At 39.1% G+C, this 25,099-nt stretch overlaps 1 protein-coding gene across 2 annotated transcripts in view; it reads right to left on the reverse strand.

Moving 5' to 3' along the window:
- Nucleotides 1-488: 488 nt before the first annotated feature.
- The window catches only part of acoxl (acyl-CoA oxidase like), a 111,759-nt gene continuing 87,148 nt past the window's right edge, over nt 489-25,099 (reverse strand). For both annotated transcript variants that reach the window (XM_031902571.1, XM_002937443.5), the window contains 3 exons: nt 24,578-24,648; nt 16,552-16,653; nt 489-2,163 (listed from right to left, as the gene is read on the reverse strand). In XM_031902571.1, coding sequence (XP_031758431.1) covers nt 1,975-2,163; nt 16,552-16,653; nt 24,578-24,648 — 362 coding nt within the window. In that variant the 3' untranslated portion in view covers nt 489-1,974. The remainder of the gene's footprint in view (nt 2,164-16,551; nt 16,654-24,577; nt 24,649-25,099) is intronic.

Genomic DNA, 25,099 nt, shown 5'->3' on the forward strand with positions numbered 1-25,099 from the left:
AGGCTTAGGGCAATGTTCCCCAACCAGTGGCTCATGAGCAACAAGTTGCTCCCCAACCCCTTGGAAGTTGCTCCCAGTGGTCTCAAAGCAGGTGCTTATTTTTGAATTTCTGGTAAAGAGGCAAGTGTTGATTACATAAAAACCCAGTGTAGTGCTGCCAGTCCACATAGGGGCTATTAAGTAGCCAATTATAGCTGTCATTGGCACCCCCAGGAACTTTTTCCATGCTTGTGTTGCTCCCCAACACTTTCTCCATTTGAATGTGGCTCACAGGTATCCCTGGCTTAGGGTATGGTGATCTAAACTATGGAACTACAGAAGATCTCTCATCAGGACAGGGTTGGACTAGTGCACTTGGCTTCTGTGGAAATTGCTGGTGGGCACCAGTGCACACTTCTCTGATTACAGCTTTGTGCCATGTGCTACAAATTGGACTGAGTGCAGAGATTCAGGCCAGTCTAATCACTCTACACTGGTACAAAGCATTAAGGGGAATGTGCAGTCCAAAGCATTTGTTGTGCAAATTTTCTGACGGTGAAGTCGGCTATTTGGGGAGAGACAGAAAGGGGAAGGTAGGATAATGGATAAGGAGAAGAGAAAGTGAAGGGAGTGCAGACACTGGGGGTTTTGCTGAGATCAATGTGATCTTAAAATCCACTTGCACTCATCTGTGTGGCAATTAGATAGTTAACTATAAAATATTTCCCATTGGCCTTAGGGAAACTGTCTTTTAGTTTAGTAAGCAAAGCGTTTTTAAATCCAGCATCTACTGTACTATATTAAGTAGTAATAATTTTACAATGAAAAATCATGTACTCAGTAAGAAGAAAATGATTTAAAGGGTACCTAATGATTGGTGGGTTCCTCAAGTGGGCCCTTGGTACCCCAGTCTGACACTCCATCTGGAAAACCCCAGGTTCATATTCTGGATGATAGATCCCACAGCTGTATTGTATAGCTTGTGTTACATTAGGCCAGTATGCTCCATAGCCAAGAGCTATACATACATACATACATATACATACAAGTGCTATACATATACACATTCAAGTCATTAGATGTCTATTCCTCATCAAAAAGTGTTTAAGATTTACAAAAACAAAAAACCCTGTTATCTCACTTTTGTGTGCCACAATCAGGGACAATATGGAAATTAAACACATCTTATGGTAATACAACCTGAACGTTCTCCTAATTGACCATTTTAGCATCATTTTTTGCATGAGGAAAAACATATAAATTATAAACACATTATTTAAAGTTACAGATTGTTTCCTCTCCATCAACTTTGGTAAGGGTTATCCAAAAACAGCAGAAAAAAGCACTGGCACTTTGAGTACATACACAGAGTGCCAGTGCTTTTTTCTGCCTATTGCTGCATTGGAGGATGGTGTTCCCTCCAGCATTGTGAGGCCCTTCTATATATCTATAAACAGGGGCAGCATTTATCCTAGCCCCAAAGCAACCAATCAAGAGTTAGATTTTACAGATCTAATGTACTTACAATGAATGCATACATCTGAATGGTTGGTGTGGGTGAGAGAGCTTGGCCATGTGTTGCCTTGTGTTTTTCCAAACTCTGAATTTTCTGTTGTGTCTATGCCCCACAATAATAAAAGCTAGTAATAAGAACCATTTGTTTCCCAAGTTAAAGTATAATTATGGCCTAAACAGAACATTGTTTCCTGATTTTTATACTGTATGTCATTTTGTCTTCTCTTAGACTTTTGGTCCCATGATTTACTGGCACATTAAAAAATATACAGTGATCGAACATTTGAGCTACCGTATATGCAACATTAGAAAAAATATCCTTTACAATCAGCCTAAATTTTGTACTCCTGGCAGGACGCCCATTGTATGAATTATATAGAGTCAGTTGATATGGTATTGTCGGTTCATGTTCTCCTCCCATAATACTTCTCTGGGATTCGTCTTCTTGGTTCCTTCACTTTAAGTGCACCTGGAATAGTTTTATAGTTTGGCATTGATCCAAGATGCCTTCTTGTTCTCTCCATCTTCATCTTGCTCTGGGTAGTATGCCCACTTTGCCCTTGGGTTTGGGATGCCAGCGATAGGGGCCTGGACTATATTGTGGGGGATGTTGAAGGCAGAAACAACCTTTAAGGCATCATCTTTCACAAGACTGCAGTTGCTCAGGAACTGGGGAAAAAAGACAATTTTGTGTGAGCAGAGATGAGTAGGGGAAGCCTGGGAAGCAGCTGGCACAGTGGTACATTCCTTAAATGGGAAAACCCTCTACAAATATTCATGTACATGTTTAAACATTTGGCAAATTTTTGTATAAAGTTGGAAATCACTTCAAAGTAGTACATTTAGGAAGCAAGAAAAAGGTCACATCAATGTCATAAGCTATAGGGGTCTCCAGAAGAAGAGGGGGAATGAAATAAAATATACAGTTTGGCTGGTTTGGCAGTGGGGTTCTATAGCAGCACGGCCCCCAGTCATTCTCAAATTTAGTAGCTGAACCTCTGGCCTTGTATGTAAGCTGACAGAGGGGGAACCTAGCACAGGGAGGGGATGGCCCATTCAGTGCATGACAATGATTTTTTTTAGCATAGAACAAAAGTATATAGAACCATGCCCAGCGTGGGTTTGTAGTATTATGGCATCCAAGACCCTCAGAAGGTAGGTTAGCCAGGAAGTCAGATACTTGGGTCCAGAAGTTTTAAATATCAGTAATCAATCAATCAAGTAAAATCGGGCAAGTTTAAAAATTTCATTGTGGCAAGGAATGCATTGGCAAGTTGGTGTGGTCCACATCCCAACAGCTTGTATCCCTTAATGTGATCTGCTCGTCTGGCCCTTGGGCCAATCTGATATTGCCCACTTCAAGGTGAGCATATCAGGGAAAGATTGGCTGAATATCAGTTTGGAGGGAGAATGTAGGATCTCTCCAATAGTAAGTGAGGTAACAATCTAAGGGGCATATTTATTATGCTGTGCAAAAAACACACATCGGCAGCCTACGCCGTGTAAAAATGGCGTAAAATCTGCGTAATTTTTTTATGCATTTTTTCTTCCACCGGAACTTATGGAAAATAACGGCTTAATATCCAGCGTTCAGACGTCGATCTTTTCCATTTATTTTACTCTGCTTTTTATGCTGTTTTTTCGGTGAATTCGTTTTATACAGCATAATAAATACGCCCCTAAGTGTGTAGAAAATGGTGAATAAAAGGCACGTCTAAGATGGAGAAATTTAAAAAAGGGAAGTGAAGGTAACTGACATTTTTATTGTAGTTCAGGAGGGACTGAAAAAGTGGAATTCTCCATCAAATCGCCCAGGTATGTAACCTAGCAGCAGGGCCAGTAAATAAAGTCTTGCAAGTGTCTGAGGTGGCAGAGACAGGAGTTTTCCAGAGCGGGTGGGGAGAGGGTAGCATCGGAGGGGTTGGCCTAGGAGTTGCAAGACTACTGGCCAGGGTTTGTGGGGGAGCAGAGAGTGTCAAGATTAATGGTAGTTTGGTAATCATTTAGCTGTTTATGTAGATAAATGTACATGTGTAACCTTTATTAACCATTATGATTGGGCAAACTTAGGGGCATAGTTATTATGCTGTGTAAAAAGCAGCGAGAAAATTCGCCACACATTGCCAGGCTTCGCTGTTTTAAAAACGGTGTAAAATAGTTGTAATTTTTTTTACACATTTTTTCTTCTGCCGGAACTTGCATAAAATAGCGTAAAATCTGGTGTGCGGAGGGCAATGTTCTCCGTTCATTTTACACAGCTTTTTACGCCGTTTTTTCGGTGAATTTGTTTTACAAATAAATATGATATATATATAAATAATAAATATGCCCCTTAGTGACTTTTGTTTCATAACCCCATTAGTATTTTATATAACCTTCAGGTCTTACTGAGGGCTTCTTTGCTGGAGTACAGGGGGTTAACTGCCTTCCAGCTGCCAGTCTGAGGGTCTCTTTCTATCGTTGTCAATATAAAAGGCCAGATATCTATATTGGCAAGGAACACATCAACACATTTATGCAGTCCCCTCCCAATGGGTCTCCTTTGGTCCTCATTATGATCCAGTTGCTTGCCTAGGTCAGCTTTACACAGGGCAAAGTTGCCTCAGGGCAGCTATAACTCATAACCAATCAGAAATATGCTTTTATTATTCTCTCTGCAATACAGCAATCAAAGCTAATTGCTGATTTTGCCCCAGCAAGCATCAGAGTAGCTCACATAAAAAAACAGTTCCTAGAGGATACTGGGCCTTATCGAATGATTTATAGCAGGGGTGCTTGCCTTCATCATGAGATATACCTTAATGAATATAGTGCAACATGTATCATTTGGCGCAAGCAGCAAGAAAAAGATTTACTCTTGATGATAAATACACATAGCAATATATGAATGCAGTGCCAAATTAACATATGATGCCCACATACCTTTATACAAGTTTCAACATAGCAGTATACACTATAAATGCAATGCCAACTTCAAGCTTAATGTGAAAAGAATTTACTTCCCTTCTTCACAGTCCACTTTGTAGTTTGCACTCAGAAACATATATAAAGTGGGAACAAATGTATACAGAGGACAAGCTTGGAAATCTTCTATGTTGGGATGAAACTACTAGGACAGATGGCAAGAGTGGCCACACTCAAAAGCTCTAGTACATTAGGAGGGGCACAAAGTGTCGGGATGGCATCCTGCCTCGCGGCAGTGATCTACCTCTAGGGCACCCCTTATACTTTATAGATTCATACATTTAGTTCCATTTATGTCTTTCATAAACAGACCCTCAAATATCTCACCTGTTTGTATTCAAAGGTCACAATGCATTTGCACATAGAGACTATTCAATTAAAATTCAATAGCACTGCTCTGGGCACAGCAAAATAAGTCTTGAAGGAGATCCCTGACTGCCACTAGATTTGTGCATGATACGGATATCTTCCTATATCCCAGCACAGCATTTCTCACTGTAAGTATTGAGTCTATTGATGAATCTCATGCATTCTCTCATATTAATTACACTTAAATAACTACAGTTTTTTGTAGTTATTGTATAGGGATTATTACTTTTATTTCATTTTTTTTTACATTCACTGATGTAGCTATGGGGGTGAATGGAGTTTCCTGGGAACAAGGTTTCACAGCAGAAGAAGAAAGTCTGAAGTGTGAATCACCATTTTCCAGGCAGGTCCTCAGGGACAGAGGCTAATGAGGCTGAGGGGGAGGAATTGGATAACTGCTGGTCAAGGGTAACAGGTTTCAAAAAAGACGGGGCCCTGCATTATATTTGCACAGGGGTGTGTGGGCCTTTTCCTCATCTCCTTTACTATTTAACTCTTATTAGCACTATAAAGGGGAAGGCCTTTAACCCTTTTACTGCCAGCTGTTTTGGTCAAAGCGGAACTTGTATTGCCAGACAGTTTTTGAACATTTTGCACTGTTTCACTTTAGGGGCCTTTCCTCGGGGGGACTTTTAGTTTACCCAGGAAAACAATATATCGTTTTTTTCAGAACAACCTAAGCTTTCAAAATATGGTAGAATTTTTGTGTAATTCCAATTCTGTAACAAGATATAGGCTTCTAAATGTCTAAAAATGCAAAAAAAATAAAATTTTCCATAATATAAACACACATACTAGAAACAAAAATTATTTAATGCACGAATATACAACTGATTTTAGTTTTATGGAGATTTGTCACTTGTATAGGTCAAAAACTCCCAGCAGTACCCTACCAAATTCCCAAAGCACTGCTCCAGAAAGCGGCATACTTTAGATTTCAAGGACAAAATTTCCACTAACAGAAGGTTTATCCCAGAAAATTGTACATTTTTGGAAAGAACAGATTCTGGGGAATACAGAATAGGCAGAACTGTCTGTCTACTCCAAACTATCAAGTCGCAATGCTTTCCTAAAGTTATTGGTTTTTATCAAAATTTGTGATTTTTTTTAAAACATTGCTTCAAAGCTTCCAGTCTATAGTATCTTATCTCCTACAGGTCATAAAGTAACCAAATAAAACACCCCAAAAAAAAGGAACGCCAGGGGTCCACTGAACAGTTTGATGCCCAATACGTATAGGTTTAGCTAAGTATGTGGCAAGTAGGGGCCCCAATGTGAACATACCCCCATGTGATCTATCATTTCTGTCATTTCAGCTCCTGCAAAATCAACACATTTACATCATTATATGTGGAATAAAGCTAGTATAAAGTACGCTCACCCCAGAAAGTCATATATTTTTGGAAAGTACACATTCCCCCGAATCTAAAATGGGTACCCATGTCTTTCTACTCCAAACTACCAAGCCGCACAGCTTTTCTAAAGTTAGCAATTTTGATGACATTTCCAAAAATCCCCTCAAAGCTTCCACTTTGCAGCACCTTATCTCTTACATAGTGTTAGGTACCAAGATAAAACACCCTAAATTTGAACGCCAGGGGTCCACTGAACAGTTTGATGCCCAATATGTATAGGTTTACCTAAGTATGTGGCATGTAGGGGCCCCAATGTGAACATTCCCCCATATGATGTATCATTTCAGCTCCTGCAAAATCAACACATTTACATCCTTTATGTGGTATAATGCTACAAAAAAAGTACACTCACCCCAGAAAGCCATATATTTTTGGAAAGTACACATCCCCCCGAATCTATAATGGGTAAACATTTCTTTTTGCTCCACAGTACCAAGCTGTAAAGCTTTCCTAAGTTTGCAGATTTATATGACATTTAGAAAATCGCATAAAAATGTTGCAATTTGCCGCATTTATCTCTCACAATTTCTTGATAAAGATCAGATAAAGGCAAATCACCCCAAATAGAAACACCAGAGGTCTACTGAACAGTTTGATGCCCAATATGCATAGATATACCAAAGTCTGCGGTATGTACTGACCCCAAAATGAAAATAGCGCTTATGGATTTCTCGCCTGCCAACTCAGCTTTTGCACACAGAGCCCCCTGTCAGTGTATTATGTGCCAAAACTTCCCCTAACTATACAGAGACCCCCACAAAACCATATATTTTTGGAAAGTACACATTCTGACAAATCCAACAAAGGTAAAGAGTCATTTCTACACCAAAGTACCAATCTGCAAAGCTTTCCTAAAGTTATTGGTTTTTATGACATTTCAGAAAATCGCCTAAAAATGTTGCAATTTGCCGCTTTTATCTCTCACAATTTCTTGCGTACAAAGGCAAGTCACCCCAAATAGGAACACCTAAGGTCTATTGAACAGTTTGATGCCCAATATGCATAGATATACCAAAGTCTGCGGTGTGTACTGACCCCAAAATGAAAATAGCGCATATGGATTTCTCGCCTGCCAACTCAGCTTTTGCACACAGAGCCCCCTGTCAGTGTATTATGTGCAGTAACCCCCCCTAACTATACAGAGACCCCCAGAAAACCATATATTTGTGGAAAGCACACATTCTGATGAATTCAAAATAGGCAAAGTTATTTTTGTACACCAAAGTTACACCTGGCAAAGCTACGCTAAAAACAGATTAGGAACACTTATACAGGGATAAAATGCGATAAAACCACAAAAATTGTGCAAATCAGTGAAACAACAAAATAAGTCACATGACACTGTAATTAGTGGTCAGAATATCTGATCCAATAGTCACGCTGTCAAAATAAACAGTTTTTAGGTAAAAGAAACTAAAAACAAAGTGGTAAAATGAAAAAAACAAAACAAAAAAAACCCCAAAGTGTTTGTGTATACATGTGTGTACATGTGTAAAAGTTGTGTTATAGTGTGTAAGTGCGTATATGAGTGTAAATAAGTGTATAAAACTGTGAAAAATGAAAAAAAAACTGCTAAAATGTGTGCTGTAAGTGTGTGTAAATGTATGTAAGTGTGTGTGTAAGTGTGTAAATGCAAAAAAAAAAAAAAAAAGTCCTTACCTGTCCTGAAGACCCGATCGCCTCCTCCTCAGTGGGCCGGCGCTGGGGGGGAAGAAGGAAGCAGCAGACGCAATGCGATCGCGTCTGCTGCTTCCTGGAGGGTCCTGCGACACGATCGATCGCAGGACCCTCATGACAGCCCCCCTGGCACATTGCCCAGGGGGGCTGTCATCATTAGAAGCTCTCTGCAGCGGCGGCACATGCCGCCACTGCAGAGAGCAGCCCTTAAATGCCAACGACGTATGGGACACGTCGTTGGCATTTAAGCCCTTTTACTGCCACGATGTATGCCATACGTCGTTGGCAGTAAAAGAGTTAATGTTGTTTGGGGAAAGCAATTTGGTTGTTTTTTGGGTTAAAGTTGTTTGCCTTTAAAAAGGGTAATAGATTAAATCAGGCCCAGACTGGCCACCAGTTTGACTGCTGTAAGATACCATAGACAGTCACTATTTATTGGCCTGGTGGGGGGCTGTTTGGGCCTCTGTATACTGGAAATGCCATGGCCTATTCTGAATGCCAGTCCAGACATGGATGAAAAGGTGTTGACAAATATGGACATATATTACTTCTGGATTTAAATTCTTCATATTTCTTGTAAAATAATGCCTATCAATATAGCTGGTTCTACCTTTTTAAAAGACAAGAAAATGCATAATCACCGGGGTGGGAGTGCCAAATGCTAGGCTCCCTAGTGATTATAATTCCTTACCTACTGTTAACTGAAAACTGCACTGGCCCTGGGTACTTCTGTACAAGTGCCATGTTGCAATCTTCTTCTGCTACTTGGATTCTCCCTGTGGCCCCTGGTCAGGTGTGCATGTAAAGTAGAGTGAAAAGTTGGTGATGTGAAATGTGAAAAAATGGCGCCATAGGGCTCTTAAGTAGTTCTCGGGCAAGTGTAGTTTTCAGTGAACAGGAACCAGTTTGGGTCTGTGGTAAGAGATTATTATTACTGATGGGTACTTTACATTTCAAAATGTTTTAAATCTCCCATGTAGTTTAGCTCTAAAACACTAAACAACTAAAAATGTAAATGAACGTATATGGAAAGTTACTTAGAATTACATTTTGTTTGATTATGCACAAAACTGAGTTTGGATGAACAACCCTTTTATTATTTGCTTCTATGGTTACTGGCCTACAGCTCCCAGAATACTTGAGCCCTGGGTCCAACTGGAGGCCTAAGGGCCAGATGTGGTCCTCCAAGAGATTTTTGGCTACCAGACTGCTCAAAAGCGCCATAATCTCTGAAATCATCACTTACATGTAGTATAGTACATATCGGCCTACTATATGGAAACAATTTAAGACAGCACTATTTGTTTGCATTTGTCTAAGCAACAAGCTGTGAAAAGTATTTTTTCATAGTCACTAAAAGTATAGTATTTTAATGCAACTGTGGGCACAATACGGAACTTTAACAGGGGCATGTACTACAGTTTGGAATTTTTGATGCCAAAACCTGATTTTGCCACAGAAGAAAAACAAATCTGAACGCAAAAATGCACCATCTCAAACCTGTCAAGATCATGTAGAAGTCAAAGGCAGATGTCCCTTTTACAACAGGAAAATCTTTCTTTGCTTTGTGGTTTTAGAGTTATTTTGGGGTTTTTTTGTCATTGGCTTTTGTGCAACATTACAAAAAAGTCACAGTTTTCCTGGGACAAATGAAAAAAAGTTGAATTTTTTTTGAAGACTTTTTTTCTGTTCCTGCTTTTCAGTTTGGATCTTTTGATGCATGACTGACATTTGCAGAAATGAGTTTAGTTGAAAGCTTAATACATAAAAACTCACCCACATTCTATTGATTCCTATGGGATTTTAAAACCTGTATTTGTCAATTGGTGAGTTCTAACTTTCACCTATTGATAAATATGCTTCTAAAAATCCCATAAGAATCAACAGAATGTGAGTTTTATGTATTGTAGCAAAATAGGAAAACCTATAATGTCAAATATATATACAAAAATATAATGTAAGTATTTGGTTTAATTGTATATGTAGCTAAACTAAAAGGATTTTGTCTGTGCCATTTGAGTGCTAGCTGCATGTCATTGTGTTCCCTCTCAGCAACTTTAACACCTAACTGATGAATAGCTTCTATACAATTGCTCCCAACATGATCATCTGTGTATTAGATTGAATAACTTGTCCCAGACCCCCTGAGACTCCTCCTATAATGAACTGGGCTTGCACAGATGGCTCACCCTCAGCCCCAAGGAATCTCTAAATCAAACCATTCCCTCTGGGGGATTTTGGGAACAAAGTCCTAAGGAGCATAGGCATCTATGTGTGAATTCTCTCACTTAAACCAAGGTCTATCTCTATTGTTTCTTCATTTCCCCAGTCAATGATATCTTTAAAAATGGCCTTTAAAATAAATAAAGAGCTAATGTAAATCAGTTAGTAAATCTATCAGATGGGAGGTAGAAAAGTTCATACTTAAAAACAAAATGCCTGGATTAACTTGAGTTGAATTAGCCTTTGAGAGACAAATGTATTGTAAGTATGATGATGTTCATTTACAAAATACACAAAACAAAAATGTATCAGTAGCAGTCTCCTTTAGTTTTCAGGTTTGTGAGCCCACTATTGTTGCACTCAGCCTGGCACTCAGTGGTGTAACTTGCCATGGACGGGCCCAGATGCAGGTTGTGCACCTGGACCCCCCACCAGACCCTTTTTTCCCTCTGAAATCGCAAACTGGCATCCTCCCGACGCGCACACCAAAAACTTCCCCCTGCCCTGTTGCCTGCAATATGATTTATCATGGCTCCAAGGGGGGCACCCCGGTAGTGATGCCACTGTAGGCACTAGATTATCCCAGTTTCAAATGCTTTTGAAATGGGCACTAAGCATCCAGGGTCAGAGTACACGATCCCTTCTGTAGAACCCATTTGGTGGCCTCTCCACAGTGGCAGACATTACAGAGGCAGTTGGCTATAACTCCAGCTGAACTATTATTCTGGATTTCTCTGATTAAAGCATTGCTGTTGCTAAATACCTAGATAATGTCTCTGACCGAGGCTGAATTATATCCTTGGCCGACACCATTCTAACTGATCATATTTTCTTTCTATGTATGTATCTCAAATGTATCTGTCTAACCCACAGAATGGAAAATGGAGCTGCAAATGGCAAGCATGACACAAATTCCTTGTAAATGAATAAGCCATGACTTTATTTCATCTTCGTCATTCCCAGTTACTCCCTGACATTCATGATCCAGATTTAACAACAACCACTGTGGCGTAAGCCTTGCCCCTTTCTAGGTTAATCAAGACTACAACATAAATATGGACAACAGGAAGTATCCCCCAGTTATGTACTTGAATTGAAGCACTTAGCCCATAGCATATTATTCTACTAATGATCATTTACTGAGGGGTGATATGTACACAAAAATCCAAATCGCACCTTGCCTCTAACTGACAGGTTTTTCCCAGAGGTCTGTGTTTCTCTATCCATCAGATAATTTAGTGGCTACAAATACAGTGTGTGAGGGAGATGCTAAGCAGCTCATAGCATGAAGCCAGTATTTAGGCAGCCAAAATCAATAAAACAATTAAAATAAATGTTTTCATAAGTTTCACTAGGTCAGTCAACTTTAAACTTTATATTAGTCCTTTCTATTATAGCAGTAAAAAAAAAGCCATGAGGTGTGCATTCATACATGATATGAGTTATAGACCAACAATAACTGCAGGTTGCAAATCCTTGACTGAGTTTTTTCCTACAAACCTCTTTTCTAACACCACCTAGTGAGGGCTGTTATATGTTCTTTTACAGCCCCTTTGCCTACTACGGCCCTTTAAGACCATTTGACCTCTGAGCCATGGTGCTGGTGTTGGGCAGCCATAAAGTACCATTTACCTATACTGTAAAATACCAACATTTTTGCAGCTTGGTGCAATGTGTTCCTTGGAATTGTTAGGTCCTTGTGGCCTTGAAAAGCAGCTCTTCCATCTTCAGATTCAGATCAAAGCATTATGTTCCCCTCTAAAGTAACAAAGAAACCTGCCTTTTTGTCTGTAGACATTTTTGTAAACATGACAAGTCCGAAGGAAACTTTGCCTGAATAAGATGCAGAAAGAAGAGATGTCCTAAAAGCTTTCCAATGTTGACTCTGCACAAAGTGCTGTTCTCCTAACAGGTACCTGCCAAACACTGGGTAAATGTTATCTTGTTAGGGCCTCTGGGATACAGGCCCCATGTTCCATTGCTTTGTGACCTAAATATACTGTGTTGCCCTTCCTAAATCGGTTAATGGTATACTAATGTTATTTTATTAAAGGAACAGTTGCCTTTTAAATAACGTTTATTAAAGTCTGAGTTCCCTGTTTTCTTCAATTTAAAGAAATTAAATGGTTGCCTACTTTTAGATGGTGTATTTTTACACTTGCGTTTTCTGTGACTTTGATGCATAACAAATGGCAAAAATGTGTTTTTTTCATGATGTCAAAAAATAAAAGCCACAGAAACAAAAGAATATGATTGGCCCTTTAGCTTAACTGGCCCTGATGGAACTGAACTTACTGTGTGTATGAATATGGTAGGAACTTTAAAGTGTAAGCTCCACTGGCACGGGGTCTGATGAACAACTGCTGTAACGTTACATTGCTCTTATATGAAAACTTATTCCGAGGCAATGTTTAAAGCTTACTATGCCCTAAATAATTGTGCCTTATTCGGTGTTTTTTTAAAAACAAAATTAGTAAAGGTATGGGACCCAATATCCAGAATGCTCAAGACCTGGGGTTTTCCAGATAAGGAGTCTTTCTGTAATTCAGATCTTCTACCTTAAGTCTACTTAAAAAAATATTTAAATAGTAATTAAGCCCAATAGGATTGTTTTGCCTCCAATAAGGATTAATTTTATCTTAGTTGGGATCAAGTACAGGTACTGTTTTATTATTACAGTTATGGGACCTCTTATCCATTATGCTTGTGACCTGCGGTTTTCTGGGTAAGGGGTCTTTCCATAATTTTCCTACCTTAAGTCTGCTAAAAATTATTAACAGTAATTAAGCCCAAAAGGATTGTTTTGCCTCCAATAAGGATTCATTATATCTTAGTTGGGATGAAGTACAAGGTACTGTTTTATTATTACAGAGAAAAAGGAAACCATTTTTAAAAATGTGAATTGTTTAAAATGGAGTCTATGGGAGATGGTCTTTCCATAATGGATAATGGGTTTCCGGATAAGGGGTCCGATACCTGTAAAAGTAATCAATGCGGTGGCTGACCTATACATCTACATTCATCCAAAGAGTTACATTTACAAGCTTCTAATTATACAATCAACAATTAGTATCAAAAGTCATACAATGGCAAACAAAATCTCATCCAATTACAGTTACTAATAAAGAGTTCATTGGTTTACACTAGTCTGTGAGAAAAGGATGTTTCATGGAATAATAAGCCAGTCTGTATGTATGGATGGTCAGTGGGCTTGTTTACAACAGATGTTACCCCGTTGTTTGCCGATACAATCCCTTATTTACAAGGTGTGTAATTCTATATGCTGACTTTATGATATAATAATAATTTTCTCCAAGTATGGAGAGGTGCGGGGCTTGGGGTTGAGAACTCAGTGAGGAAGAGGTTAAAAAGTGGTGACTTTTTTGTTTTGGATTAAAGTAAATATTATTTTGATGCATTTACAAAAGTGAATTCAAACTACATCCCAAGAATAATGAATAACTGAAAAACACAGCCCTGAAAACTTGTACGTTTCCCTGTATGTGATGGCTCAGAAAATATTTACAGGAAGCTGAGACTGTTACAAAGAAATTGTGATGAACTGCATAACTTGGGAAGTCTCATGTCTGTCTCTGTGGTCATATAGAGCATGGGAATCTGGTTTAGTTTTCCTTATAGCCACACATGCAGCCACATTATGAAATCAATCTCACGTTAATATATCAATTCCAATTTTAGAAAAATGTAAATTTACGAGCCATTGTTGCATTCTTTAGAGCCCTCTCAAAAATATTTCAGAAGTCTCCATTGGAAAGAAGATATTTTGGTTATGCAATGTTATAGTCTGTGTTTATTTTTATGCCACATAACCTGTACCCAGAGGCACTGCTGCCATTAGGCAAGTTAAAAATCTTTCCTCATGCAGCACCCAATGGGTTACCAGAGGTGGCAAAAACCTGCTCCTGGTAACTTTAAAGGAACAGTTCAGTGTAAAAATAAAACTGAGTAAAATAGACTGCACAAAATGGGAATGGGTATCAGGTCCCCCCATACTGGCACATGATTTTTTCGTCGCCGTCGCAACTTTTTCGTATATTTTCTGCGACTTTTTTGGCGCTGTCGTGAAAAAATCGGATTGGTTTATCCAGCGTTTAAGACTTTATGTTTTAGGCGGATATCGGCTACACCCTGACTGCACCCGAGCGTATTCCATTCATTCCGGTGCAGGCACAGGCAGGGGCATTTTTGAGCATATGGAGCGTATTCTCGGCAAGCATTTTTCAGCTTGCCAAAAATACGTTCCATATGCTACGTGTGGCATTAGCCTTAGCTTGGCATGAGGAATTGTTAATTATCTAGGTTTTGGGGAAAGAGAAACCAAATAATGAGCAGCTGGGTGCGGCACATTCAATCTAGGTAGCTAGCCTGAGCCAGATTGATTTAATTTACACAGCCATGATGGACATCTCTTCTGTAAAGTCTTCAATTGAAAAAAATTCCTACCACAGTGCGGGGCTAAACTTGGGTCAAAGCAGCTTAATTCTGTCCCTTGAATTTCATGTATATGACATTCACTGTTACACGATGTAACTAAAAAGTGGAACTCAATCCCAGCCCTAAAGAATTACACAACTCATAATTATCAAGGGACAAACCTACAACTCACAACAGATTTGCCACTATGGGAACTCCACAGCTCTGTTCACATGTATAGGGATTTTCAATTTTGGCAAATTAGGCAATGAATGGTACGGTTGCTTTATTTATTTTTTCTCCAACAAAAATAAAGCTTTCTACCACAGATCAATTTTTTATAGAAGCTTTTCTCAGATCTTCTTGATTTGTGTTTTTACAACTTGAAAACGTGAAAAAGTTCAGACCTGCCAAGATCCATTCAAACCAACCAGCACATCATTGTTTAAGGGAAAACATATCACTCCACTGGTTTACTAGTTATCTTTTTTTGTTGCTACTGGTAGAACAATATTTGAGTTTTGATATTTTTCTCAGTCACCCTGATGTACCCCATCTCTTCCTTGTAACAGCCTAGTCATCCGCTATCAGAATCCTGCACCTGGGCCCATTTGTCTCTATTTACCCCACTGCTGTCACAGAGAATGCTATGGCAGAAGCTTGCACTAGCAAGCAGGGATCACATATTAAGCTCACACTGGAAGTGCAAAATTAAAGGAGAACTAAACCATGAAAATTTTTAGAAATGCCATTTTTTATACTGAACTTAGTCCACCAGCACAAAGGGTCAGCATCTCCATTACAGTAACAATCCAGGTCTTCACAGTTGTTGCAGGGGTTACCATTTTGATTTTGTTAGACGTGTCAGTGACACTCATATACTCAGTGTCCTCTGGGCAAGTGCTGAGTAGCTAAGCTTAGGGGTTGTTGCAAATCATCAAGCAGAAAATGAGATTTGTCATATAAGCTGATGCTACAGGGCTGATTCTAATGCTAATTGCACTAGTTTCAGAGCTGCCATATACTAATTACTTATCATAATGTATACTGTGTCGGCCCCTAAGCTCAGGTAAGTGACAGCGGCACGGAGCATGTGCAGTAAATCATCAGAAAAGAAGTTGGGGAGCTCCTGTACTTACCTTACTATAGGTTCATACCAAAACAATGTCAAACCTGAGGGGGTGGGGGGCGTCATCAATAAAGAGTGCCTAGGGGCAGCACAACCTGTAAATACACCCCGGGCCATGGGTCTGGGTCACACTTGCAATATAATTTTGTAACAATCTTACCTGACCGACCACACAGTAGCATAAATAGTCCTAATGGATTTTATTACTGCCTAAATGTAATGATGGGTGGGACTGGCCAGATCAGTAATACAATAATTACCAGTGCCAGAACAAGACACAACTGTACATACCACTGTAATACCAAGAAACCTAAAATCTAAGCGGATAAATTGGCAAAACCAGTAAAGTTCAGACAAACAAAAAAGACTGGATATTATGGACGTAAAATCCTAACTGGAAAAGTAGGGAGAATGTATAGCACATTAAAGGGGATCTCACCCCAAATACCATATCTTGAATAATAAGACAAAATGTAAGGTCAAACAACCTTCCAATATACATTAGTTTAAAACTGAAGTTAAAAGTGAAGTTAATTACTGAAGTAATTTTAAAGATATTTTTTAAATGCAGCTACTGTTGAAGGCAGAAGCAATTTATTCCTCACTGTTCTCTAGTTCTGAGTCTTGAAACAATGTAGCAGGTCAGAATATAGACGTTATACAAGAAATAGTTTTTAATGTAGAGAGAGCTCCTTGTATGAATGTAAGGGCTAAGGGTAGGGTAAGTGGCTTCAGTTAGTACATTTAGAGCTAGGAACCAAGGCAGATCTAAAAAATATGCAGCCATTTCCGATACAAAAATGTTATTTGATACCTGCTGATACCTGACTCCTGCCACTAACTTACCTGATTTCTGATCTGGATACTGGTTGTAGGGGTGAGATATTTATGTTCCAGATACCATGCTCTCTCTTGGTAAACCAGCTTGGTTCCATATAGCAGGCAGAACTGCAGGTAGAAAAGAAATACACTGGTTACTTGATGTTATAAAGACATCATTTATGAATGTAATGTACATTTTCTGAGCTTAATAAGCTTAAAGGGGTTGTTCACCTTTAAGTTAACTTTTAGTATGATGTACAGATTAATTTCCCTAGACAGTTTGCAATTAGTCTTCATTTTTCATCATTTGTACGTTTTTTAATCATTCCAGTGTTTGTTTAGCAGCTAGGGTCCACAATACCTTAGGAACCAGGGAGAGGTTTGAATGAGAGACAGGTATATGAATAGGAGAAGACCTGAATAGAAAAATGAGTTGTAAAAAGTAACGATAACAATAAAACTGTAGCCTCAATTGTACAGCAAATAATTTTAAACTATAAAAAATGAAGACCAACTGAAAAGCTGCTTAAAATTACCCATTCTATAACATAGCAAAGTTAACTTAAAGGTGAACTACCCCTTTAAGGTGGTGCATGTAGAAAATCCAAGGAAATTAACCAGATAATAAAAATAAATACAAAAACTCTACTTCTCTTACATTTTAATGCTTAGAATTATGCCCCTTTCAAGAAATAATTGGGGCCCATTTTATTGAAATGTCACAAAGTTTTACTGGGCAGTAATTTTCTAATTTCTAATTACTATTTTCTATGCTGGAATTGCTACACTGGATGATGAAAGTAGATGAAGTAACATTTCAGGAATAGAATAGTTACAGCATATGAAATAAAAATATTGTTATGCCACTGTCAATGTATTGACTATAATTTCAGATCAATGTAGTGCTATGTTGGCAAATAAAAGTATCAATTTCTATATAAAACACAAACATTTTTGGGTGAATCCTAGGCTACATGTTGTGCAGAGCTGAACTACATACACATCTCCCATAGCACAAACACAGCACGTCTTTCATAGCAGCCAAAGAATGTTTCCCTTCTGTACTTGCAGCTTTATCTATTTTTTTACAATCTGAGGGCACTAAGGCAACTGCAAGAGCATGAAGTGTTGCCAAATCAGGCCCTTTAACGTGTCTGGGACATATCTGAGGTCTGCATCTTGCATTAGATTAAAAATACAGTATGAGCAGCCAGACAGGATGAGTAGGGGCAGGGAACCTACAATCGACACCCTGTCTGTAAATGCAGGCAGCGCTGTGTTCACGGGGGAATCTTGGGTCCTTACGCTGTGTAAACAACATAGTAGCTTTTGCCTTGCCCACAATCTGTAAATGAGTACCCTGATGTATTACCTTCATTATAAAGGTACATGGTAAATTCAAACCATAATCAAGGTAGCATTGATGTTTCTCCAACCTCCATATAACATTCTAGATTCTGTAGCATTTGCCCCATGCCTAAGTGCTTCCACCTGCTTGTCCCCCTTTAATAAAGCACAACCAACACAGGCAGCAGTCTATATAAGGAGCTAGCCACAGGTCTCTGCACACTGAAACAAGGCTCAAACTAGGGGTGGGCAGGAGGTGGCACTAGGCACGTAGTTCTTCTGTCACCTACCCCTAATATGGGCTCTTGTAACTGCTCTTGTTCACTTGTGCATGTTCATGTGCTAACAACGCATGCAAGAAGGTGCGCAAACAAACGAGTGTACGCAAATGAACACGCACACAGTGGGGGCAAGATGGCTCGCCAGGTTGCCTATGGCGCCCAGCACTGCGCCCACAACTTGGGCCTGCAGTCTTCCTGCAGCAGCGGAATATAGTGTGAAAAGTGCTAAAAAACAGAAAATTGCAGCTACTTTCACAAGTTAGAGTCAGATTCCCTTTGTGAACTCTATCTAACATAATTCAGAATAGATTCAGCTTGTGCTAAAGCCCCTGGCATTTAGGTGTCTGTTCATTTCAATGATAGTAAATATTTTACTAATGACATGTTAACAACTTGTCAGCCTACTGAGCAGCCCTAACATCTGGCACAGGGAGGTCAAGTTCACACTGCTTCCTTTTTTAAATCTGACTTTGTTACAAAATGTGAGTCAGTTCTGCCAAAATAGAAAGGATTTGCAGTTAAACGAGTAAAGACTTCTTTAAAATGTAAAAGCAATAACATTTGGTTTATAGCTCATATAGATGTATTATCACTGAATCATACCTGAACACATACATATATACAAATATGTGCAAATTAAAGGGGTTGTTCACCTTTGACTTTTAGTATGATGTAGAGAGTAATATTCGGAGATTTGCAATTGGTCTTCATTTCTTATTATTTGTAGTTTCATTTTTATTTTTTATTTTTCATCTTTATTATTTCATTTTCCGTTCAGGAGCTCTCTAGTTTGGAGTTTCAGCAGCTATTTTGTTGCTAGGGTCCAAGTTACCTTAGCAACCAGGTTGGTTTGGATGAGAGTTTTGGATGAGAGACTGGTATATGAATAAGAGAGGGGCTGAATTGAAAAGAAAGTTACAAAAAGTAACAATAACAATAAAATTGTAGCCTCAAAGAGCAATAGTTTTTGGCTGCTGGGGTCAGTGACCCCCATTTAAGAGTTAGAAGAGGAAGGCAAATAATTAAAAAACTATAATAAATAATGAAGACCAATTAAAAAGTTGCTTAGAATAGGACATTCTATAACAAACTAAAAGCTAATTTAAAGGTGAAGCACCCTTTTAACCCTTGCACATCCTGTCCTGTACATTTTCTGGTTCAAATTTTTTTTTTTAGTATGTTATAGAATGGCCAATTACAAGCAAGGCTACTGAATCTTTGCTTGCCCTGTAGACCCTCACCCCCCCCCCCCCCCAGCTCCTCTTTTTTGATTAAATAGGCTCCCAAAGGCCACCCCCTAAAGCTGTAACCCTTGGGCTATAATTTTATTGTTACTTTTTAAAACTTATTTTTCTATTTGAATCCTCTCCTACAAATACATCAGTTACTTTATCACACCACTCCCTGGCTGCTATGCTAAAATTCCAAACTTGAGAGATGTTGAACAAAAAGTGATAATAAAAAAAAAATAAAATAAAAATAAAGACCAACTGCAAATTGTCTCAAAATATTACTATCTACATCATACTAAAAGTTAACTTAAAGGTGAACAACCCCTTTAAATCTAATAGACAAAATGCACTGAATTGTATTTGCATTAAATGAATGCACAAAGCCTTTATGCAAATATTATAAATATATATCATATTAACTTACATATCAAGTAATAACAAGGCCAAGAAGCTTGACAGGGGCAGGCGGGTGGTTAGGGTTTAAACTCCACTTCCCCCCAACAAATCAACGTACTTTTCAGCACTTTCATTCATTTAACTATTTATATGAATTATGTAGTTATAAAATAACATAATCTGTTTATATTTGGATCTATTTACTGAATGATACCAGTATCTCCTACTTTTCAGCAGTGGAATGACTATTTATTGGGCCCCACAGCAACATCATTGGGCCCCTAAAGAAGACATGTTCCATAAACATATATTGCAACTGCTTATCAGTCACAGTCCCACTGGGCCTCCTATAGTTCCTAGGCCCCCCAGCAGTTCAAGGGTCTGTTCAGTGTTTATACTCATTCATTGTACAGCACTGCAGCACTCTGTAAATATGTGATAATAATAACCTGTATGGTGACTTCCCTGGTACAAAGCACAATTCTGAAGACTACAGTGACACTTTAAGAAAGGGGGCAGAAAAATACTTTCCTCTATGTTAAATAGGCATAGAGGAAAGGTAAAAAAAAATCCTGGGACAACACCCCTTTGCTACAGCACCATAAGAATAAAATATGATAGTTAAAATGTGCAGTGTCACCGCGGAATACATTCAAGTGCATGGAAAGGAAATGATTCACTGGCTTGAGCAATGGGAGCTGAGCTAGAGAGAAGAGCGGGAGGGGTCATGCCTATGTGTGTCTGTTGTTTGCACTTTTTTTTATTCTTCAGCTTTGGTATCTGTTACTGTGGGTATAAGCATGGGATCAATTAACCCATACATTGCCATAAAAGGGAACACATGATATCTGCTTACATGGCAATTGCATATATAAGGGTTATGTATCAGTAGTGTTTATGCTTAATATCCCATTTCAGCTCAGCAAAGCACCATATGTTATTGTCAGTAAACATACAAAAATACCATTGGATGGGTCCCTTACCTCCTAATCTAAATAAATGGATAAAGTTGATAAACTCTCAACTGGAACCCATGGCTGGAGTCTCCAACAACTGCTATCTAAAATACCACAATGCGCTCTCCATTCCCTACTTCCCCCCACTCCTCCCTTTTCTTCCTTCCTTCTCTCCTTCTATCATACTCCTTGTTTATAACAAAATCAATAAAAGTTTACTATTAAAAACAAAAAAAAACATACGAAAATACATAGTGCAGCACCCCTACCAGCCAAGAAATCCTGCTTTATATCTACTGCTGTTTACAGTAAAAATATATAGATGGAAGAAGTTGAGCCCTAGTATCAGTAAATAACCTCTTATTAGTCAGCATTACTTACAAAAATACAAAAAAACCTCGAAACGTGATATTATGCACGTACTGTTCCCTGGTGCCTCCATAAGGGGGAGAAGAAATACCTCCAGCATTTTTACAACTCAAGATGCCAGCTCTTTTTCTCAATTGCTTTCAACGTACACACACAGACATGCAATAAACATAATTTACAGTGGAATTAATGCAATAATATTGATGGTTTTAAAGGAACAGTTCATTGTAAAAATGTAAAATGAAAATAACACAAATGTGAATTTAAAAAATAATTAATAAATAAGCCTCTAGGTATGCGCTTTTTGAAAAACAGTACAGGTATAGGACCTGTTATCCAGAATGCTTGGGACAAGGATTTTCTGGATAAGGGGTCTTTCCGTAATTTGGATATTCATACCCTAATTCTATTAAAAATCATTAAAACGTGAATTAATAGGATTGTTTTTGCATCCAATAAGGCTTAAATATACCTTAGTTGGGATCAAATGCAAGGTACTGTTTTAATTTTACAGAGAAAAAAGGAAATCAATTTTAAAATTCTGAATTATTTGATTAAAATAGAGCCCTTTCTTATTTCTACCATAAGCCTATACAAGCTTTATACAATTTGTCTCTGTTTCCATCTTATTTTTGTGAGAGTGGACCCCTCAATACTAGTTTCTCTGGTGGGCACTAGGAGGCCCAATCTGACATTGAGTCTGAATCAAAGATGCGCCAAGCTGGCTGGGTGCCCTAGGCAACTTGGTCAGCCACCTCGTCCCCTTGCCCTCCCACCCTTTGTACCCACACGACGATGAGTGCTCACATGCGCAGTGATGTCGTGGGGGGGGGGAGAAGTGCACGGTGAGCACAAGAGAGCCCAGACTGGATATAGGCAAAAGAAGTAGCTACCCAGCACCCCCCCGCCCCCCCCCCATTACACCCTAGACAGGTCCCTCTTCTGTCTACCCCTAGTTCCAACCCTGGTCTGGATTAAATGGCTCTTCCCTGCTTAATATAAATAATGGAGTGAGGGCACTAGCAAAATCCCATGCAGCAAGGTTCTCAGTGGTGAAACCTCCGGCTAACTGAATGTATCCGGTGCATCTTTAAACTTACTCACAGGAAAGGAGCCTTCAAAAATCTTTGTCTCTGAAACACCTCAAGCTTTGAAACAAGCAAAAAGTGCTCTGGTCAGGACTGTGTGTGTACATTTATTTATTGTGTAAGGAGTAAACTCTTTTGTTCTTGGTTGCTTGAATTTATGCAATAGCTCAGTTATGCCTCTGCAATACAGTATTCAGCTGAGAAGCACTGGGTTAGAACATTAAATGTCACCTGTTGATAGGGTTTACACCTGGCTGGTATTTTACTGGCCTGACTAGTAAAAATGATGCTTCATGCCAATGTAATAAATAGGGAACAAAGATTAAACTATAAAAAGGGTGGTGTTCTTTTACAGAAAATGTGGCGACCCTGTCTGGTGTTTGGTTGCTATGGGTTACTAAACCTCATTCAAACGAAAAGACTAAAATGCAAAATATAAGCATGGTAATTGAGATTTTTACATTTGAGCATCTGTTCACTTCAACACCCAGAAGTGCAAGGCTATGCTCACCCCATCCTTGTACTGGAAATTCCCTTTTTTCTGTAAGAAAGGCTGAATGTTTGGGCTATAAGTTTTACTGGTTCCTGAGAATATTTAGCATTGCTTTAATTTTAGCTCAGCAAGTGTTCGAGACAAGGAAAATAGCTTGCCTAGTCTACATACTGAGGGAAGCTAGCACATTTTGGAATTCATTTCTGAATAGAAACATTCATTTTTCTTTGCAGTGTGATAATTTGTTGTGTATCAGTTCTCAGGATGATTAGTGGGTAAGTTGCATGTGTCTGACTGAATTTTATATAGCATATGTACTTACTGACCTAGGATGCCTAGTGTATATTGCTGGCACACACTGTGGAGCATCTGTCTGTATATGCCCCAAATGGTCTGTCTGTGTGTGAACCAATGGGTCTGTCTGTGTGTGAACCAATGGGTTTGTCTGTGTTTGCACCAATGGGTCTGGCTGGATATGCACCAATGGGTCTATATGAATTAATAAGTCTATCTTTATATACATTAACAGGTCTGTCTGTGTGTGCACCAATGGGTCTGTCTGTGGGTGTACCAAGGGGTCTGGCTGGATATGCACCAATGGTCTATATGAATTAATAAGTCCATCTTTATATACATTAACAGGTCTGTCTCGGTGTGTGCACCAATGGGTCTGTCTGTGGGTGCACCAACACGTCTGTCTGAGGGTGCACCAATGGGTCTGTCTGTGGGTGCACCAATGGGTCTGTCTGTGGGTGCACCAATGGGTCTGTCTGTGAGTGTACCAATGGGTCTAGCTGGATATGCACCAGTATGTATATGAATTAATAAGTCCATCAGGTCTGTCTGTATATTCGCCAATGGGTCTGTCTGTATATGCGCCAATGGGTCTGTCTATATAGGTGCCAATGGGTCTGGCTGTATATGCGCCAATGGGTCTGGCTGTATATGCGCCAATGGGTCTGGCTGTATATGCGCCAATGGGTCTGGCTGTATATGCGCCAATGGGTCTGGCTGTATATGCACCAATGGGTCTGGCTGTATATGCGCCAATGGGTTTGGCTGTATATGCACCAATGGGTCTGGCTGTATATGCGCCAATATTTGATTAATGCTAAGAATTGTTTAGGACAACAAATAAGTGTCACTCCAAATCTGAACCTAACTGACCTCCAAACTGTGCTTTCAGTTATATCAATAAGAACAAATATGCATTCTCCCCAAACCTTGCTTAAATTGGCCTTGGATGAGCCCCCCAAACCACTCCTCCAGGCCCACCCAGGGGAAGCCAATCCACAGCCTGGGAACCACTACATAGCTCAGCAAGAAATAACAGTCAATCTAATGAAGCTGGAGGGCAGAGTGACTAAGCACAAGTGTATAATATGCCACAAGCTGTTTTTTCTTTCCTCTTGTATTGTATTGGCTGAAAGGAAATCAATTCATTCCTTTATTTAGTGCACGGGGATGGAAAAATTTGATTTTATTTAGAAAAAGAAGCTTTTAAATAATTAATTAGAACAATTTTCCCATCCTTGTCACTTTCCATCATGAGTGCATGGCCAATGCCATATTCTGAAATGCAGTACCAGATTCTGTGATGTGTGTCCCCCCAAAAATTGGCATCCCCCGTGACTTTATCTTTCCTTGTCTTTTAAAGACACGAGCCGGGGGGAAACTTAGTGACTTAATTCAATGGGTGGTGGCTAGTATTAAATAAACCCAGTGAATTAGGCTTTCCTTGCCCTTTCAGTAGAAAGACTGAGGCTACGTACTTTGTTTCAGCCATACCTAAACAATGCTATTTCTAATGTAAGTAAAGAGTATCTGGCCAAACCACAGTGCTTTGCCTGGAATGCAGGGATGGAAATGAGTAAGGTTGTTTGCATACCTCCATTAGTAAACTCTGGTCTTTTGGTACTGGACATGACTCCACTGCTAATGCGAATTGTTCCAGGGTCACTAGGAAAATATAAATTGGTTAATGTTAATGTTTTTTCTACAGATTAAAACATAAAGCACAATGATGTCTGAGAAGCATAGTAACACTAAGAATTCTAACACTGTTCACAGAGGCTTCACTGGACTCTATTCATCTTTATATAACTGTTTAAATATGTTAAATATGGACCTAAGCAACTTGTCAGTTTTCAGTTATTGGCATTCCTAATCTGCTTGTTTCCAGTCTGCAACTTTTACTGCTTATTTTTCTTTTCAGGTCCTCTCCTGTGAATCATCCACCATCACTTCCGAGCTTATGCTTGTTGGGCTTGTTGTAAAATAACCAATTCTATGCAACTTTTCAATTTGTATTCATTATTTTTTGTTAGTAGTTTTTGAATTGTTTGCCTTCTATTTCCAACTCCTTGCAGCTTTCAAACGGGGGGGTCACTAACCCCAGCAGCCAAAAAAC

The sequence above is a fragment of the Xenopus tropicalis genome, chromosome 5, assembly GCF_000004195.4.
Source record: "Xenopus tropicalis strain Nigerian chromosome 5, UCB_Xtro_10.0, whole genome shotgun sequence".
Classification (NCBI taxonomy): domain Eukaryota; kingdom Metazoa; phylum Chordata; class Amphibia; order Anura; family Pipidae; genus Xenopus; species Xenopus tropicalis.